We start from the raw sequence: 19,221 nt of genomic DNA, 5'->3' as shown, positions 1-19,221 counted from the left end.
AGACACAGCTGTCCAGAGTCAGTTCTCCAGAGTCAGTGCTCCAGACACAGCTCTCCAGAGCCAGGCGTCACACACTCAACCGGCTGAGCGAGACGTCCACCAGAGGACCCGGCTGCTGCCAATATTATGAGCAAAAAACTCAAAAGATTGTATACCAGCTAGAAACGATAAACTGCACTGTTATGGAAAAACCATAAAGCATCTATGTTTTTCATAAGCTGTGGAAGATAAGCAGCTATATGACTCATACAGATCGAGGAAATGGATAAAATGGAAACCACAGACATGCCATAGTGTGAAATGAGCGGCGGACAGACATGGGCCATGAACAGTCATGAAGTTCTAGGCCAATCTAAGCAGGGGTGTACCATCGCAGACAAGCTTGAGATGGAAGGACCTTCTGGAGACAACCCAGCACCGCACTCATAGGCCACACAGGTACTGGACACAGGGGGCAGCACTGCACAGGAATACATGGGAGGATCTCACAGGATCTCGTGGGATCACCAGATCCAGACAATACAGCCAATACAGTTGTTTTGATGAGAAGTGAAAAAGATCCAGCCAAGTGGAGAAATACCAGGGACTGAAAAGGGGACAATGGAGAACAGGGGATGCTAAGACTGGCTAAGACTGGCTAAGACTGGCTAAGACTGGCTAAGACTGGCTAAGACTGTCCCAGAGGTGGTAAGGAGCATCTGAGTTTGGGGCCGATTATAGGGGGTAAAGTGGTTCTAACAGGTAAGACTGCTCAATCTGTCTCATGTCTTGTAAAGAAAACAGCCCATTTTAGGAGGAAAAACACGTGCACATGTGAAAGCTTTGATGAAACTAAACAAATCTTCACGTTGCAGTTACTCATAAGATAACTTTTTGTTTCATCCTCAAGTGTTGTTCATTTCAAGGTTTTGCTTCAGTGTAGCTGCTATGTAAGCCAGAATTCCCAAGAATGAGTTTATTTTTCTACATAGAAAGAACACAATTTTTGAATATTTCTTTACAACTTCTGAGAATAGTTTTGAAGGCAGTTTGGTTAGGACTGACTGAAAAAAATCTTTTGAACTTCTATTTTACACCCATCTTGTGAATTGTTTGAAAAAAAAAATCAGTTGATGTTAGTCTTTCATCACTTAACACTAACAATGAGCAAGATGCATTTCCTCCTCTGTTATTCTTATAGTATTAAGCAATCGGATTATTGTTGCAATATCAGATTAAATGATAAACAAATGTCCGATACTCAGTGGCTATGTTTGGTTTTTCCTTACCTGGCTTTTGGTTAAGGAGTATGAGTGAATATGAGTAGATGTGTGTGTGTGTGTGTGTGTGTGAGAGAGAGAGAGAGAGAGAGAGAGAGAGAGAGAGAGAGACAGAGAGAAGGAGAGAGAGACAGATTAGGAGAGAGAGAGAAACAGACAGAAGGAGAGAGAAAGAGAGAGAGAAGGTATTTTGTTTTTGTTTGTTTTTTGTGTAGCTGGATGCACATGGTTCAATGTTTCACTTTTGATTCAAGGTTATTCAACACATGCAATACAAAACATTACTGTATGCTTAATCACTCTTTATTAAGAAATACCTCCCAAAAATATATCCCAACAGCATCTCATTGATTTAGGACCAAAAGTTAAAAAAATATTGTGCTGCCTGGGATTCAGTGATTAACGCTTGCACACAAATGAGCATTATGCACTGTCTCACACCTGAAAGGTGCTTGCTGAGAGTCAGGTACCAGAGATGATACCAGAGATGATGCCAGATATGCTCTGGTCCCATTTGGTCACGAACCTCGTCTCTGCGTGGTTGCTCGGAAAACCTTGGCGGCTGGTTCTCTGTTGTGCTCAGACCTTTCACACTTGAGTCAGGTGTTTATTTATTCTGAAGATTACAGAGTTGGACGCGTGCCCACGAGACCTCCATCTGTTCACCATTAGCTGCTTTTAACACATTCAATATTCACATTGTTTTAAACAGAATATGAACATATCCTTCTCTCTGTTTTTCTTTCTCTTTATTTATCTCTTTCTCATTTGTTCCCCTCTTCCTTTTTTGACCAACCTCTCCTCCAGTTCGTGTCATCCGCCTGTGAATGTTTTGGTTTGGAATTTTTCCGGCTCTGAAGGCCATGTGTGCAGCACCACGCTTGATTCGCACAACAGCCACGAGGCGTGCACGTCCACACAGCTCCCGCTGAACGCGTTACGCAGACCGCTGCGCTCTACGGTGTGGGAGGGTCGTGGAGCTATTCCCGTGTCTGCGCAGCCATTACGGTTGCTCCAAAAACCACGGACAGTTAGGTTAAGGGTACAGACTGATGTCCTTGTGGTTGTGAGATAAAGTCTGTTTGCGGTAAGGAGATGAGAGGAGGCTGGTTCACCCTCAACCTCACACCCCAAACTCTGTGCCCAACCTCAGACTCACGTCTTACCAGGAGTCCTGCTATATGTGATTAACGAGACAACAGTAATCGGAGCCTCACTGTGATCACTACTCAGTTTGAGGAGGAGCCTCAAACAGGGAGAAAGAGAGAGAGAGAGAAAGAGAGAGAGAGAGAGAGAGAGAGGGAGGGAGAGAAATAGAGAGAGAGGGAGTGAGACAGGGGGAGAGAGAGAGGGAGGGAGAGAGAGTGAGAGGGAGAGAAATAGAGAGAGAGGGAGAGAGAGGGAGGGAGAGAGAAAGAGAGAGAGAGAGAGAGAGAGAGAGAGAGAGAGAGAGAGAGAGAGAGAGAGAGAGAGAATGCAACCAGGAGGAGCACACATACACATGTCCCACCCTGTCCTTTAGTTCAAACACACTCACAGAGGTTCACACCCTTCAGACGCGTCCACCATGCGAGAGGAGATGTGGTCAGGACAGTTCAGGGTCTTCACTTCGACAGACGTAAGAGGCTGAGAGACGTTTCCTCCCTTCTTTTTGGCTTGTCGCAGTTTTAATTTGTTGCACATGTGAATCTATGTGAATTCTATGTTTCAAAACTTGACAAAGTCTGCTACGTACAACTGTATACAGCTATAGATGTTCCTGGCTCTGGCAACTTTAGCGATGGCCAAATTAATAGTATGCTAATGTATGCAAAAATATTTTAATTTATTACAAATAACTTAAATGCATGAAAAAAACGTGTAATCAGGGACACGGAGACAGGGCAGACTGGAACTGTTGACTCTATTCTTGTGTGTTTGGGTGCCTGTGGTCTCATGGGTGAAATCCTTCCTCATCTTCTTGTTTCAGATCAGAAGATGAAAACAATGATCTAGATGTCGAGCAGACATTCTGATGTCCTATGCTGAGCGCTACACACCACACGTTGAGAGGCTATTTGCATCCTTCTTAAGATTACCAGACCATAATCTGCTAGTCCCGGATTTATGCATGGATTTATGGCTGACTTGGCCAAAGGATGAAGACCCAGCCCAGCCCAGCACTACTAAACCCAGTCCAGCCCGGACCAACCAAGGCTCAATAAACCTGGACCAGCTTGGATCAGCCGAAGCGAAATCGACCTAGCCCACCCAACGTAGCGTGTTTGGGAGGATCCCCCTCCCTGGGCGCATGGACGTAGCAGGTGGAGTAGGAGTGTGTCCTGTCATACTCAATACCGGCGTCCTGCAGAACATGAGGGATTTCTGCACCCCACCTGTTGTCTGAGGTCAGCTGGACACAACGCCACCCTGATAAGTCCCACTTAGCCGGGCTCACGGTAAGCACACGTCTCCCTTTGACAGCGGCTTACAGGCATGGGTATTACGCATCACTGAGAGCCACAGCTCTGGGGAAATGACGCCTACATGTTATGGAAAGTAAATATATAGAAAAAAAGGAGAAAATCTTCTATTATAGCTCAGTATTTCATCATCAAGGAACTTCTGGTACACTTTTGCTGACTTTCACACATGCATCCCTAACCCATTCCCATTTATTCATTTTACATGCCGTAAAAGTTTTGCAGCCAAAAATATCTCTCAGAATAATGAGAATCGATTGTCTGGTGTAGGTCTGTGGCTTTTCCAGCATTTACACACTGATATTGCTAGAAGACATGATTTGGGTTTTGTTGTGGAAAAAAGACTGTGAACTGAATCATATCTGATGATTTTAAACCAGAGAGGAAATGTATGTTTGATGGTTTCTGCAAAGGGGCACAGGTTAAAGATTTCCATCTTTTTCCTTCCTGTGAGTCTTCAACCCCTGAACCTTTTTTTTATTACAGGGAATAAATTGTTGGCATGCCAGCTGAATAGCCTGAGAGAATTTAAATTTCTATCGAAATCTGTGAGTTGGTGATTGAAACCTGTATATTTAGTGTTGGTCTGCATGGTGCAGATGAGGAGAAATGACTTTTAGCTTGAAGATCTGATCCATCACTGGTGTGAATCCAAGCTGATGTGTACAGCTGGTTAGTGGGGCTTCACTCTGCCGTCCTTTAGTCCAAGGGAGTCTTAACGAGTGACTAACATGTCCTGTTAGTATTTCTCAGAGAAGAACGGTGCCGTTTCAAGGAAGGCAGAGGCACCGGAGGCTAAGTCAGTATTATCCTCTCGACTCCCGTAACCTGGGAACCAGCTTAAAATCTGCACGGCGAACACATGTACCTGTCTTCTGCCACACGCACTTTCACGTGTCGTGGGAGGGATGGCGTAATCTGCACGGCGACCTGTGAGACTCGCCCAGTGTTTGCGAGGCACGTGTTCTCGGGGCTTCGTGGAGCTGCTCTTCGATGCCGGCACATGCGTCAGATTGACGGGCTGGTGGTTTGTTTTCTCAGCGTTCCCTGCGCTGACATGCTCGGAGGAACCTCATTCAGCTCCTGTCTAGCTGTAATCAGACGGGCTTTAAACCGCCACCACCCACAATAAAACCCCAAAGTTTGGATGTTTAGTACGAGTTCTTTGTCACTGATCCTGTCAAGACTCAACAAAAATCACACGCACATCAAGAAGAATCTCAGCATGAAGACACGAGCAGCAAGCAGAGAAACTATTATTTGATTGTATCCTTACTTGTTTATTAAAAATTTAATGTCTCTTAAAAAACACAAAACAAAAAGACAAACGCTTTTCCTATGCCATTCCCACTGCAGTGTGTTTAAAATGTGCATGTCACACTGCATGTGATCAACAGTTACATTTCACCGCATCATGTTTGTCTGGGAAAAAATGGAAAGTCAACGAGACACTAAAGCCTTCTGCAGTGTGTATATATATCAGAACTTTTCTCCAGGTGTCTATCATCTGAGGAATAGATTCCCAGGTCTCTCCGTTGCGCACCTGGGATTTTATTAGTGACAGATGTGAGTGTCCTATGTAAGCTCTGTTACAAGCACACGAGCAGTCTCACGTGAGCGGCTGAGGGGGGAGACCGTTACCAACTGTGGGAGCTTTGACCTTGTGATGGAGGCCTGTGTAACCACATCAGATTCCTTCTGCGGCGGTGTGGATCGACTCACAAATCAAACATCCCGAATGTCCAGAAAAACGTCCCGAATGAGGTTGGTGGTCTCCAGACTTTATGGCCTTGGGGATACAGCACAAGCAGCAGAAACAGGTGACAGGCAGGAGTGCACATGCCCCTGTTGAGGGGTGAGAAGAGGGCAAAATGAGCATGCTGGCTTGGGTCAACACGCCACGTATGACCAAGCCAACAGGGTCCTGACTCAGCTGGGGTGTCTCTCTGTGGCACAGGCACACGTCATGTCTCGATGTGACACCAGGAACCTGCAGTGTCATCTGTTCTTATCTTGGAAATATATATCTAGAATATATCTAGGAAATATCTAGAAGTAAGGCAAAAGTCTTCAGACGCAACTTTCAGTCAGGATGATAGTAACTAGCCACCTTTCGGCAGTAAGGACCTAGTGGGAAAATCTTCAGCTACAGCACTGCCAACTTTCGCTTTGGGGAATGACAGGACGAAATGCGGAGCAGAGCATTCCGTTCTCGGCAGATGTGTTGATGCAAAGAGCGAGTGCCCCTTCGTCGGCGCGAGTGCCCTCGTCAGCACGTTCTCACGAACTCCAGCCGCTTCTCGCAGTGTTCGCCACAGACCAAGCGCTGCTCCGATAGCCCCGTTTGAATGATGACTATAGACCCAGCTGTTGTGTTTTGAGTTCACGGCGCGATACCTGGGTCTCAGGTTGATCTGCGGTGCGGGTGTGCATCGGGGTGTCCAGGTGAAGCAATAACATGCAGAAAAGATGAGTGTGTGCAGAGATAATGACTTTAGTCCATGTCCTTCAGACAGAGACAGTGATTCCAGTCTGCCAGGACAGTCTGGACGGACGTGTAGAGTGTCAATGTCAGCTAAACAAGATGGCAGCATGTTTCACTGTAGAGTGTTTAACATTCTTTGTTTTTAGCATATGAGTACTGGCCAAGTGGTAATAAAATATATAAATTTGTTAAAAACACTTTGTTGTCCTCCGCATTCACCCATCTGTGCAGTGAGTACACACAAACACTAGTGATTACTAGGGGGCTGTGGTGCACACACACACACACACACACACACACACACACACACACACACACACACACACTAGTGATTACTAGGGGGCTGTGGTGCACACGTGCCCAGAGCGGTGGGCAGCCCTTGCCCGGCATGCGGGGAGCAGTTGGGGTTAAGTTCCTTGCTCAAGGGCACCTCAGTCATGGCCTCAGGCCTGGGAGTCGAACCCACGACCTTGCGGTCATAAGAACGGTTTGCTAACCACCATATAATGCTCAGGTGAGCTCAGATTAGCCCATCAGGACCTCATCGTATTACACCCCTACTGCTAAGAAGATGCAGTTTTCTTACCGCTCTGTACAGAGGACTAGACCCCACACATGGAGTCAGACAGACCTTGTTTGGCAGACTGGTCACAAAGTTAAAATATGATTTCCTTTTAATCTCTTCCAGGTAATACTGTTTGTACAGTAAAATGTAGAGAGGCAGTGAAATGTACCATTTTTTCTTTCCACAAATACAACGCGTAACGAATCCGACTATTGAGTCAAACCTTTTCTACCGTAACTTTTAGATCCTGAGTTAGACCACATGCGTGTGGTGAAGAATGCAGTATAGGTGTGATCAAACACAGTCTGTGTACGCCAGCGCTGGGTGTTTGTCATGGACTTTACAGGAACCAGGAAAAGTCAAATACAACAGGTCATGAGAACACTCCCTCAAGAGGGGAGATCAAATGCTTTCTTCCCTTAACACTTAATCAAGCGCTTCGGTCCTCTGAAATTCCAATTTGTTTACATTTACATTTGTAGAATCTGGCAGACGCCCATGTCCAGATTTACAGAAGTTATTTGTAGTCCATATCAAACATGACAATACTATTGTGGTAATGACCTAAGACGTTCCTTGACTCTGTGAAGAGGTGAGTCCTCAGTCAGTCTTTGAAGGCAGTGACTCAGACGTGTGGTGTGGAGGTTCACCACCACCTGTGGGCCAGGAGTCTTCACGCATGTTTCCTTTGCTTTTGGGGTTGGTGGTCCACACGGAGCAGACCCAGGTTTGATTAGAGCTTAGGTATGTGGGAGCTGGTCCAGTTTGGGCACAGGAGCTAATTCCAGTGCTTACCCATATTTTCAAAAGTTGCAATTGCACATTATATATGTGATAAACCTGCAGTAAAGTTGATTTTAGTCAATAGAGGTGTGCCAAAAAATCGATTCATAGCCAGCCCTGACAGCTTGCAAAATGAAGCTCAAGAACAACAAACAAAAAAGCATTTTATTTTACCAAAGCACATTATTTTTGTTAATGAAAAGTAAAAGACACTTTATTTTCTGTATTTGTCGTTCTGTCTTGCAAAGCAGACTGTAGTAGATCATGCAGATTTTATAGACTGAAGCAGATTTTATAAATCAAATCATTTTTTGAATCGAAAATAGTTTTGAATAAAAAATCGGAATCGGATCGAATCGTGAGATAGTAAACGATTCCCACCCCTAATAGTCAACTCTCTCTTTTAGCTAGGTCTGAAGATGCATGTATTGCCACTGAAGGACCTGGAGAAGAACACGTTGAAGGAACACAACAGGCTTTTGTGCAGAGCTCACAGGAACCTCAGGAACCCAATAACTTGATCTGATGCTTCTGGGAAGTAGAACACGAGTTAACATGTAACTCAAGCAATATGGTGCGCGTCTGCAAACATCGCTCTGTAATTACGCGTCCGACATGTTGGGCTTAAACCCCCCCCAACTCCCTTCTGTGTGAGATGAAGGTGCGTGGAGATGGTTAGCATATGTAGGTGCTCTGCGTGCGTGCATGTGGTGGGCTGGTTGAGCAGTCCCTAAGATTAGGCCGGCCGGCTGCTTCCACACCCTGAGAGAGCGGGTCTCAGGTATCAGCCCACACGGCTGTAGATGAAACAGGCTAGCGTATTAGCGCTAATCCTGTGCTGATCTTTAGAGAGGGGTTGATCTCTCCCCCTCCATGATGGGAGAGGGGTTTCACCACGTGGACAGGCCAGCGGACCACCAGGGTCCACGTTTCTCAGTTCCTCACAGGAGGGAAAAGAAGGGAGGAAAAAAAGAAACATAGACTCCATTGTTTATCAGAGCTTCTTATGTGTTGGTTGGGGATTTCAGTCTTGAGTTTACAGTCTTGATATAGAGGTGCTCCCTAGAACTTGATTAACCCTTTATGCAACTGAGGCCATGTGTTCACGTAGTAGTATTTAAAATGCTTTCACAATGCTCACAAATAGCTGGGCAAAAGGTGGGACCAGGACAGCGATATAACCGGCAATTTAATTATTATATTATTATATTTTGCACCAAAAATGTGGGACTATATGTCAGCTCCTGCAAACATGACACAACCTTGTCATACATGATTGCTGTGCTGAGAGTGGGCATCCTCAAAAATAATACCCATAAGACCCAGCCAGCAAGAGTCCTGTGGTTGACCTCTGACCCCTGATGGCCAGGGTAGGGGGTGGCCGCCATTCTGAGATGGGCTATAGCGCATTTATAAGATAACTGTAGCTACTAAAGTGAGAACAAATGCAGAGAAGCATTCACTCATAAAGCAGCTATCGGTGTCTTGTTCTCTCTCTCTCTCTCTCACACACACACACACACACACACACTCCGGGGGTGCGAGCTGGCGCTCTATCCAAGCACCGAGCAACCATGCTGCTCTCTTTAGTTTCGCAGCATGCACAGGCTTTGCCCCATGCAGAGATCGCGCACTACGGCAGGGGTGGCCCAACTCCTGCCCTGGCCTTGGCCAAGTACCCCGGGGTGCCTTTCATAGCCCCATGAATCAACCCTTGTTTGTTCTGGAATATTCTTCACAGCCAGGCAACAATCACTCAGACTGTTTTGATGGGCCTGAGTGAAATATGCCATCCATGTGTTCCGTTCGAGTCTTTGTTTTGTCCACGTCTTATGCTCTTTAAAAACATTTGTCCTCCGCCCGTCGGGAAGGTCGCGCGCTGTGTCATATCCACTGGGCTGGAAGGACACGTGAGAAGTTCAAGGTCACGGGAATGATTTGTTGGGAAAGAAAAAAAAAACAGCAAGAGTGTAAGATGAGGAAAGGGCTGGCGAGGGCTACGGAGCACCCTCAGAACACCCGGGAAGGGGCACTCTGAGGGTGAGACGTGCGCTCCACTCTTGACTTCACCCACTGTGTTCCCATGACTGCAAGCATTCAGGAGGCGTGTAGGGCATAGCTCTGCAGTTTGCACTGCTTATTTCTGAATAAGCATTTCAGCACGCAGTCAAAATGCATTGGACAGAATCCAGAGAAAGGTGAATCGTTCTCTGCAATCGAAAGGCGCCTAATGTTTTTTTTGGAGGGAGAGATGTAAGATGCAGGTATGCTCAGTACCAAAGTGCATCAAAGCGTGAGCTTTTGCCTGCAGAGCAAAGCAAAGGGTTGGACTTGGTCCAGGGGTGCTTATTCTGTGCCCATGCTACTGGTCTTAAACACCATGCTTTAGGATGTGTGTTAGGGAATTAGGAAATGTGCCAAAACAGTGTGTTTGAATGAACCTCCATGTAGATCTCTACAGAACCTCCACGTAGATCTTTAAAGAACCTCCATGTAGATCTTTAAAGAACCTCCACGTAGATCTCTAAAGAACCTCCACGTAGATCTCTAAAGAACCTCCACGTAGATCTCTAAAGAACCTCCACGTAGATCTTTAAAGAACCTCCACGTAGATCTCTAAAGAACCTCAACGTAGATCTCTAAAGAACCTCCACGTAGATCTTTAAAGAACCTCCACGTAGATCTCTACAGAACCTCCACGTAGATCTTTAAAGAACCTCAACGTAGATCTCTAAAGAACCTCAACGTAGATCTCTAAAGAACCTCCACGTAGATCTCTAAAGAATGGTCTACTACTACACATCTGTCAACGAACGACCTTCAGTTTGCAAAACAAAACAAAAAAAGACTCGGATCTTCTGGTTGTAATGTTTGTATTACATCAAACCTCCTAATGCCAGTGGTGTTGATGTCATGAGAACTATGACCATGTTTCAGGGAGCCAATAATTCGTTTTAATGTTTAGGTTAATAGAGGATAAAAATCTAAATATATACCCAACCCAGCTTGTGTACGTGTACACCAGTTAAAGTCGGCTGCAGTGAAGTCCTGTTGATAGAAGCACTTTGCACAACAGCCTGACACACGATCACAGGAGACTAATGACAGATGGATCCCTGACAGAAACCTGACTTTGTTTTCATATTCAAATCACAGCAAGCATAGCACGCACTCATGCACACTCATACACACTCATGTACACACATGTTCACTCATGCACGCACTCATGCACTCTCATGCACGCACTCATGCACTCTCATGCACTCTCATGCACACTCATGCATGCACTCATGTTCACTCATACACGCACTCATGCACTCTCATGCACACTCATGCATGCACTCTCATGCACTCTCATGCACTCTCATGCACACTCATACACGCACTCATGCACTCTCATGCACACTCATGCATGCACTCTCATGCACTCTCATACACTCTCATGCACACTCATGCACGCACTCATGCACTCTCATGCACTCTCATGCACACAGTCATGCCCAAAGAAATAAAGAAGGATGCGTCTAACAGCTGGGAATTTAAACTTGGATCATTCTCTAACACGGCATGAATTTGGCATTGCTCATCCTTAGATGTTATGACAATCTGATTGAGATTAAAGCATTTGTACATATTCACTGTATGTCCTTTACACACCCACACAGAGAATAGTGTGTGTCTGTGAATAGGAAATTGTGAGTCACTAGCTTAAGTGTAATAATTTACAAGGAAAGGATTCTGTCACAAAAGTCATGCATCGCTCACATTATGTGAAATATCTTCCTTTAACCTACACTCATGGGGCTTTACAAGTGCAATTTAGGAGTGTCCAACTCCACAACGGGAGTTCTGTTAGCATGTAACCGCCACCCTGCACACAGACTTCAGAATCTTAGCTGAACGGACATATTTGGGTAGTGGTCTGTTCTCAGCACTGATGGGACAGTACCAGAGTAGTGGTGTGGTTGAGGGGGAAGACCTGGCTCCACGATGTTGGGCACAGCATTGCTGCTGAAGGTTTTACATGTCACTGTCACTGCTGAGTTTAAAGCAGATGCCCATCCAAACATATTCAACAAACAGCGACCATGTGGTCAGAACGGATGGGCTAAACGCAAACTGTGGCCGGTGTGTGTTAGGTGGGATACAGTATCGAACTACACAAGGTGTTTCTAATTAGCAGGCTGGGGAGTGTGTGTGTGAAAACAGCCACTGTTTTGTAATGTGCTTTTCTTCTGATATTGTTGAAGTGGTACACGTCTGTCAAAGAGCATCGGTGACCCTAGCTCACGAAAATCTGTGTGTCATTACAACTACCAACACATCAAGTCAACCCCAGATGTTTACTCAGAATGAGTATTGGAACAGACAGAAAACGTGGAGCTTTCTGAGCTCTGTATACAGTGTCGTGGCAATAAGAAATCAGATCTTAGTAACAGTAGCACTAGAATATAATACTATACTTGTAACTTTGGAGTTTCTTTCTGTCTTACCTCTGAAGAAACAGTAAAAGAGTGTTAGATTCAATAAACTTCAGCCGACTCACTTTTTTTGTATTGTGTTCAACGTGCTTTGAATGACCAGCTGTGAGTTCTTCAACTCTGAAGCAGTAGCCTCCACAAAAATGGTCATATTCGTGGTGAGCATATGATCACCAACTACTCTTTGTGTCTTGGCCGTGTAGATGAAGACAGACGGCATGGATAAATAACACTTCATTACACTTCCAGCCAAATGCACTTGGTAATAACTTAAGGGAAACACATCATCTCACAGCCAGTCTGACAGTTTGTGTATCTAAAGCTGTTAATATCAGGTCTAATAATGAGTACATAAACATAGATTACAACTAACTGCCCGGAATATGTGCAGCAATCTAACACATCAGTCAGTGAAAAGTGCTTAAAGGTGGATAGCAGCAATTCATTTTAACAGGGCGATTAATCAGTCCAAGATCAGTGTTTGATTATTAATCCTGCAATTAGGTGATAATTTAGAGTGACGGAATAGGAAAGCTGATTGCCAGTGTAATATGGTGTAATGGTGCAAAAGTGTATTAATAGAATGGACGTTTAATGACATTACAGAATTTCTAGGCCAAAGAAAAAAGATTTACTACACAATTTTGATTAATGAGAATTTAGATGCAGAGATTTAAGTGTTTGGCTGTACAAGCAAATAGATATTATAATTTATTATCATCTGTGGGAAATTAAAGCCTGCCAAAACAATACCACATTTAGTCATCCTCAGAGATGACGAGAGAGGTAATATTTCAGATTAATCACAATGTAATTAATCCAAAATACACAGAAGAGGAGTTTCAAATGTGAGATAAGTGTCTCACGAAATTCAAAGACAGAGTAATCTATATTCTTTACTGTCCTTCTACGCAGATGGACACATACAGCAGTGATGTGTGAAAAAAGTAATTCATGTTATGCGGTAAAATAAGACAAAATATTGTCGTTTGAGGTGGTGTTTTATAGAATTTATGCTGTCAATAACCTCTATCAGCAATAATCTCGCCATTTGTACTGTTAGAAAAGAAGAGACTGGAAGATAAAATTAGAGTCGTCTGATATTCTCCTACAAAGAAACATGACACTGAGGTTCATCCGCAGAAGCACATTAGAGTTGAGGACGCAGGAAGCCCAGGACAAGCAGGTGTACTCGACGCCCTGAAGCTGAGCAGACCTAGCAGGCAGAGCCAACAGGTGTGGCTGAAGGAGTGCCCAGCAGGCAATCAGGCTGAAGGAGTGCCTAGTAGGTAATCAGGCTGAAGGAGTGCCTAGTAGGTAATCAGGCTGAAGGAGTGCCCAGCAGGCAATCAGGCTGAAGGAGTGCCTAGTAGGTAATCAGGCTGAAGGAGTGCCTAGTAGGCAATCAGGCTGAAGGAGTGCCCAGCAGGCAATCAGGCTGAAGGAGTGCCTAGTAGGTAATCAGGCTGAAGGAGTGCCCAGCAGGCAATCAGGCTGAAGGAGTGCCCAGCAGGCATTCAGGCTGAAGGAGTGACTAGTAGGCAATCAGGCTGAAGGAGTGGTTATTAGGCAATCAGGCTGAAGGAGTGCCCAGTAGGCAATCAGACTGAAGGAGTGCCTAGTAGGCAATCAGGCTGAAGGGGTGCCTAGTAGGTAATCAGGCTGAAGGAGTGCCCAGCAGGCAATCAGGCTGAAGGAGTGCCCAGCAGGCATTCAGGCTGAAGGAGTGCCTAGTAGGCAATCAGGCTGAAGGAGTGCCTAGTAGGCAATCAGGCTGAAGGAGTGCCTAGTAGGAAATCAGACTAAAGGAGTGCCCAGCAGGCATTCAGGCTGAAGGAGTGCCCAGCAGGCAATAAGGCTGAAGGAGTGCCCAGCAGGCAATCAGGCTGAAGGAGTGCCCAGCAGGCATTCAGGCTGAAGGAGTGCCCAGTAGGCAATCAGGCTGAAGGAGTGACTAGTAGGCAATCAGGCTGAAGGAGTGCCTAGTAGTCAATCAGGCTGAAGGAGTGACTAGTAGGCATTCAGGCTGAAGGAGTGCCTAGTAGGCATTCAGGCTGAAGGAGTGCCCAGCAGGCAATCAGGCTGAAGGAGTGCCTAGTAGGCAATCAGGCTGAAGGAGTGCCCAGCAAGCAATCAGGCTGAAGGAGTGACTAGTAGGCAATCAGGCTGAAGGAGTGCCTAGTAGGAAATCAGACTGAAGGAGTGCCTAGTAGGCAATCAGGCTGAAGGAGTACCCAACAGGCAATCAGGCTGAAGGAGTGACTAGTAGGTAATCAGGCTGAAGGAGTGACTAGTAGGCAATCAGGCTGAAGGAGTGACTAGTAGGCAATCAGGCTGAAGGAGTGCCTAGTAGGCAATCAGGCTGAAGAAGTGACTAGTAGGCAATCAGGCTGAAGGAGTGACTAGTAGGCATTCAGGCTGAAGGAGTGCCTAGTAGGCAATCAGGCTGAAGGAGTGCCCAGCAGGCAGTCAGGCTGAAGGAGTGACTAGTAGGCAATCAGGCTGAAGGAGTGCCCAGCAGGCAATCAGGCTGAAGGAGTGACTAGTAGGCAATCAGGCTGAAGGAGTGCCTAGTAGGAAATCAGACTGAAGGAGTGCCTAGTAGGCAATCAGGCTGAAGGAGTGCCCAGCAGGCAATCATGCTGAAGGAGTGCCTAGTAGGCAATCAGGCTGAAGGAGTGCCCAGCAGGCAATCAGGCTGAAGGAGTGCCCAGCAGGCATTCAGGCTGAAGGAGTGCCTAGTAGGCATTCAGGCTGAAGGAGTGACTAGTAGGTAATCAGGCTGAAGGAGTGCCCAGCAGGCAATCAGGCTGAAGGAGTGCCTAGTAGGCAATCAGACTGAAGGAGTGCCAAGCAGGCAATCAGGCTGAAGGAGTGCCTAGTAGGCAATCAGGAGTGTCATACGCATGTCAACAGAGTTTTTGTCAGGCCAAATCTCCTCCCATTCACTCAACAATTTGATAAGCCAGGCTGAGGCTGTGCTGGGTTCCCACTTTTACACTTCCTGAGTGTTTGGACATGCTTGTAAATAGCAATACACCCTCTGTAGACCTGAAGGAGGGATTCAGCAGAAGAGAGGCCTGTAGGTTGAAATATGCCCATGGCATCAAAAAAAAAAAAGAAGAAGAAGAGGGAAGAAAGTAAACTTTCTTTTCACTCACCTAAAGTAAACAGAGAGGTTTTAGCAGCGATGAATAGAGAGGCAGAATAGAAGCTACAGAGCACCTACAGAGATCTAGTAGTGACTCATTTCACAAGAATTATCGCCAAGCGGAAAATACGATGTAGCTTCATGTTCAGAACGGCAACTGAGCAAACTGCCTTAGCGTAAATCACAACATTTCCTTCTTGAGCGACTTGGTGTTCAGTTCTTTCTCCGTGATGGCGCTGCTGCTAAAATCTTAGGTAACAGCAAGAAAGCTGTAGAATAAACAAACCCAGGTCACCCTACAGTTTCAGCATCTGAGTGCCCTTAGCTGACATCTTCTGGCAGGAAAAGGTTTGACTCTGTGTTCCTGGGGTTGCGTCTAATGGTGCTAACTGGCCTGTCTCTGGTCTTCTGCTCACTGTGTTGCAGTTCCAATGCTCCGACCCATTCTAAGATGAAGTTATGGAAAGGGGTCATTCCCATCGTCATCGTCATTAGTGTCACTGCATTGCTCCTGCTCACCCAAACCATGCAACCTGCACGCTCTGCATCTTCCTCCTCATCATCATCATCAGCATCGCCTTCTTCATCAACCTCATCCTCTTCGTCGTCATCTTCATCACCACCGTCACAATCCTCGCTCAGGACGAAGGGTCTTCAGCGGGTGGCTAGAGCATCAGAGGGCATGGGCTCTCTCCTGACAAAGTGTAAGTCAAACAGACCGTGGCCTCCTTTATCAAGGGCCAACGGGGCTTAGGCATTGTGAACACACACCGGGGCAGGATTAGTGCAGAACCTGGTGTTCAGCGCTCTTTCGTTTACACCACAACCTCCTTCCATCACTGCTCCCCACACTTCACACCTGATGTGTCACGGCAGACGAGGTTTAAACAAGCTATCAGCACAGGAACAAGTTTGGACTCTTCCAGCACCGTACCAGCTATAAACTAAGGGCAAACTGTGAAAAGCAGTGAAGGTTTTATGGTTTCCGTTCAAAAAGGGCGAGGCGAAACTTGTACACGTCCACATGGTCAGTGGGAAATCAGCCCTTTCAGAGTTCACATGAGCTCACTTGGGCTATTAGTATATCTCTCTGTGGTTCTAAATAATTTTAATGTCTGTGAACTAATAAATATACCCTCAACTGATACACTTAAACAGCCCTCAGCCTGAAAAAGAAAAAATGAAAAAGGAATCAGTGAAGAGCTATTAAGTAAAAGTATTTTAAAGGGACACATAATCCCTCTTTATTACGCCGCAAATCACAAGTGCATAGTGCAAGCCATCACCATGGTCACGGCATTCTAGAACACAGGCATGGTGATGATTCTTTTAAGAGCTTTTAAAGGCACGCGTAGCTTAGCCAGAGTGGGGAGCCTCATTTTATCATCAACTTGACTTACCGCCCATCTGAAAAATGCTCATTTATGGAGTGTGTGAGTTTTATTTTGATTTGTTTTCTTCTAGTTTCCCACCTGTTCCAGAGTTTCACACAGGGTGAGCTGCAGAGCGTGCTGGGGACGGCGGGGGAGGGGCAGGGCGTGGCGTACGGTGGGCGGGGCCGACGGACGAGGCGGGCGAGGAAGGAGCAGCGTGGGTGTTCGCTGCACGAGGTGCAGGTGACGGTGAGCGAGCTGGGCCTGGGCTACGACAGCGACGAGACCGTCAGCTTCCGATACTGCAGCGGCCGCTGTGACGGTCGCCGACGCAACTACGACCTGGTCATGGAGCACATGCGCCTGGGCGACGCCTCCTGTGGGAGGGGTGGGAGGAGGGGCGGGGCAAAGGCGGAGCCGGGGCGCCACGGCCCTTGCTGCCGGCCAGTCAAGTATGAGAAGAAGATGTCGTTCCTCGGTAACAACGACCGTTTCTTCACCATCAAGAACGTGTCGGCCAGAGAGTGCGGCTGCGTATGACGCTTGCGTGGAGAGACGAAAGGGGCGTGGCTCCTGAGAAACCAGCCAACGAGGTTCTGGGAACCATGGGATCCCCCAAAGGAGGGGATGTGCAAACACCATGGTTACGGCGCAGACAACAGTCATCTCCATGGTAACAATGGAAGCCTAACATCATAACCATGAACATGTGTGGGAAGACTGACTCCACGGACGTCACCATGGGAACGGGAAGGTTGTGTTTGTGATGCTTTGGTAGTGTGTAAGACCGTGTGGAGTCTTATAATCGCTTATTATGAAACTCAGTGGATCGCTGCAAAATATGTTCCAAAGGAGAGAAAGTGGACAATTTTGACCTTAAGGGGTATCTTCCCATTTGAATTTATTTGATAAAACCTGAACGTCAGCATTCCAGTGGAGACTCATGAAACTGTGACTGAGTGACAACCATGTCTGCAGTGGTGAAAGTGTAGTGGATTTTTACATTGTTTGCTTCCATATGGGCTGTTTTAATACGTCTGAAGCAGGATACAGGACTTACAGGATACAGGTCTTTTCTCATGGATGCTCTCTGAGCAGTGAAGTATGACATGGAACATTAGCTACCTCATTTATCCAGATTACACACCCACTCTAAACCGTTCACTGATACCAATCAGTGAAGATACACACACACACACACACACACACACACACACACACACACACACAGAGAGATTCATGTGTCGTCTCAGGTCAGATTCTTTAAATAACTACATGGACTGACACTTAAAAGAACACCACTTAAATCACGCAGCCCTTAAAGCTCTGCCAAAATCTGTCTGATAAGAGTTTTCCTTTCTGTGCGAGTTCATTTTTGCCAGAAGAAAAGTAAAAAAACCCAAGAATGAACAACATAAATGTTGCCTGTACTGAACAGAACATACCAGACTGCGTAGGTCATATATGTGACATATACAAATATTTGTGTGTAAAATCTGTTATAACAATAATGACATATATGCCCATCAATGGGTTGATTGCTTTGTATGTAAGCAAGACCTGTTGTAAATACAGAGGCAGATGTATTCGGCTTTTATCAAATGTTGAGTCATCTGAAAGCGACAGCTGTATAGTTCGGGTGTTTCTGTTACCCATCAGTATGTAGTTTGCTTATTGTTTAAAAGGTTAAATCCAATCTGTACGCTCACAATTGTTGAAGATTACTTTGTAGTCAATTCCAAGAGATTAATCTGAGACAGACAGCCTTGAGGGGTTATCCTGGCCTGAGTCAAACAGCCTTGACACACGTGTGTGTGTGTGTGTGTGTTGGGTTGTATGAGATTGAGTAGTCCACTACACATACTGTAAACAGCTAATCCCTCACAAATGGCCATATCTCCACTACAAAAATCACTCCACAGGTGATCCACACTTACTTCTCCTAGTTCCACTCACGCCGAGTTCACCGAGTGCAGGCTTCTGGGTTGACAAGGCCATCGTGGAACTGTGGTAAAAAAAATAAAAATAACAACAACAAAAAAACTAAATTAAGACATCGGAGGCAGGCTGGTAATCAGCAGACCGTGAACGCGGCCTACCTTCAGAACTGATTCACTTACCCTGGAGACATGTCAGCAGCGGTAGCAACAGGAGCCGGGGGAGGAGGTGGTGGTGGTGTGGGGGGGTGTGGTCTCTGTGCCATCTGGAGCTCTAGCCACCAGATTTACCTGCAGAACACAAAACTGTGAGTCTCCTGCCTGTGAGTCTCCGTATGCATGTAACCTTCGACTGACAGCCACAGTATGCTGGAGTGGCTTCAAAGAGACCGAATGTCCAGCCAGATGTAATTCTTCAGCGAGATCCAGTCAGCTTTATGCAAACTTGCTAATTGGCTATTGTGGACAAAGACCCAAGCAGACAGTACTAAAACCTTGACCACTTAAATGTTAATATCACTTAAGTGATATTCTATAAAACTCTACTTCACCATAAGATAAACATTACTTAAGAAGGATGATGCAATATGATTACACAACTTTTTTTTGTTAAGTCACATTGTAAAGATAATATATACAGTATATATTAATATTTAAAGTTTTCTATGTCTCAAAAAAGTGTTTAATTGAAGGGTTATACTGTATTGTAATTCTGTGAGTGAAAC

General features: G+C 45.8%; 1 protein-coding gene and 1 long non-coding RNA gene across 2 annotated transcripts in view; one reads left to right on the top strand and one right to left on the bottom strand.

Annotated features, from left to right (window-relative positions):
• The window catches only part of LOC143483055 (uncharacterized), a 31,684-nt gene that overhangs the window by 10,834 nt on the left and 1,629 nt on the right, over window positions 1-19,221 (bottom strand). The window contains exons 2-3 of the long non-coding RNA XR_013122375.1: window positions 18,680-18,787; window positions 18,497-18,564 (exon numbers count right to left, since the gene is read on the bottom strand). This is a non-coding gene — a long non-coding RNA (uncharacterized LOC143483055). The remainder of the gene's footprint in view (window positions 1-18,496; window positions 18,565-18,679; window positions 18,788-19,221) is intronic.
• Window positions 2,717-18,710, top strand: LOC143483054 (uncharacterized). Its single transcript, XM_076981744.1, has 4 exons — window positions 2,717-2,877; window positions 3,229-3,697; window positions 15,613-15,890; window positions 16,651-18,710. The coding sequence occupies exons 3-4, from the start codon at window positions 15,638-15,640 to the stop codon at window positions 17,097-17,099; spliced, it is 702 nt and encodes a 233-aa protein (XP_076837859.1). The 5' UTR covers window positions 2,717-2,877; window positions 3,229-3,697; window positions 15,613-15,637; the 3' UTR covers window positions 17,100-18,710.

Source organism: Brachyhypopomus gauderio, chromosome 19, assembly GCF_052324685.1.
Source record: "Brachyhypopomus gauderio isolate BG-103 chromosome 19, BGAUD_0.2, whole genome shotgun sequence".
NCBI lineage: Eukaryota > Metazoa > Chordata > Actinopteri > Gymnotiformes > Hypopomidae > Brachyhypopomus > Brachyhypopomus gauderio.
This window is presented reverse-complemented; position numbering and strand designations above follow the sequence as displayed.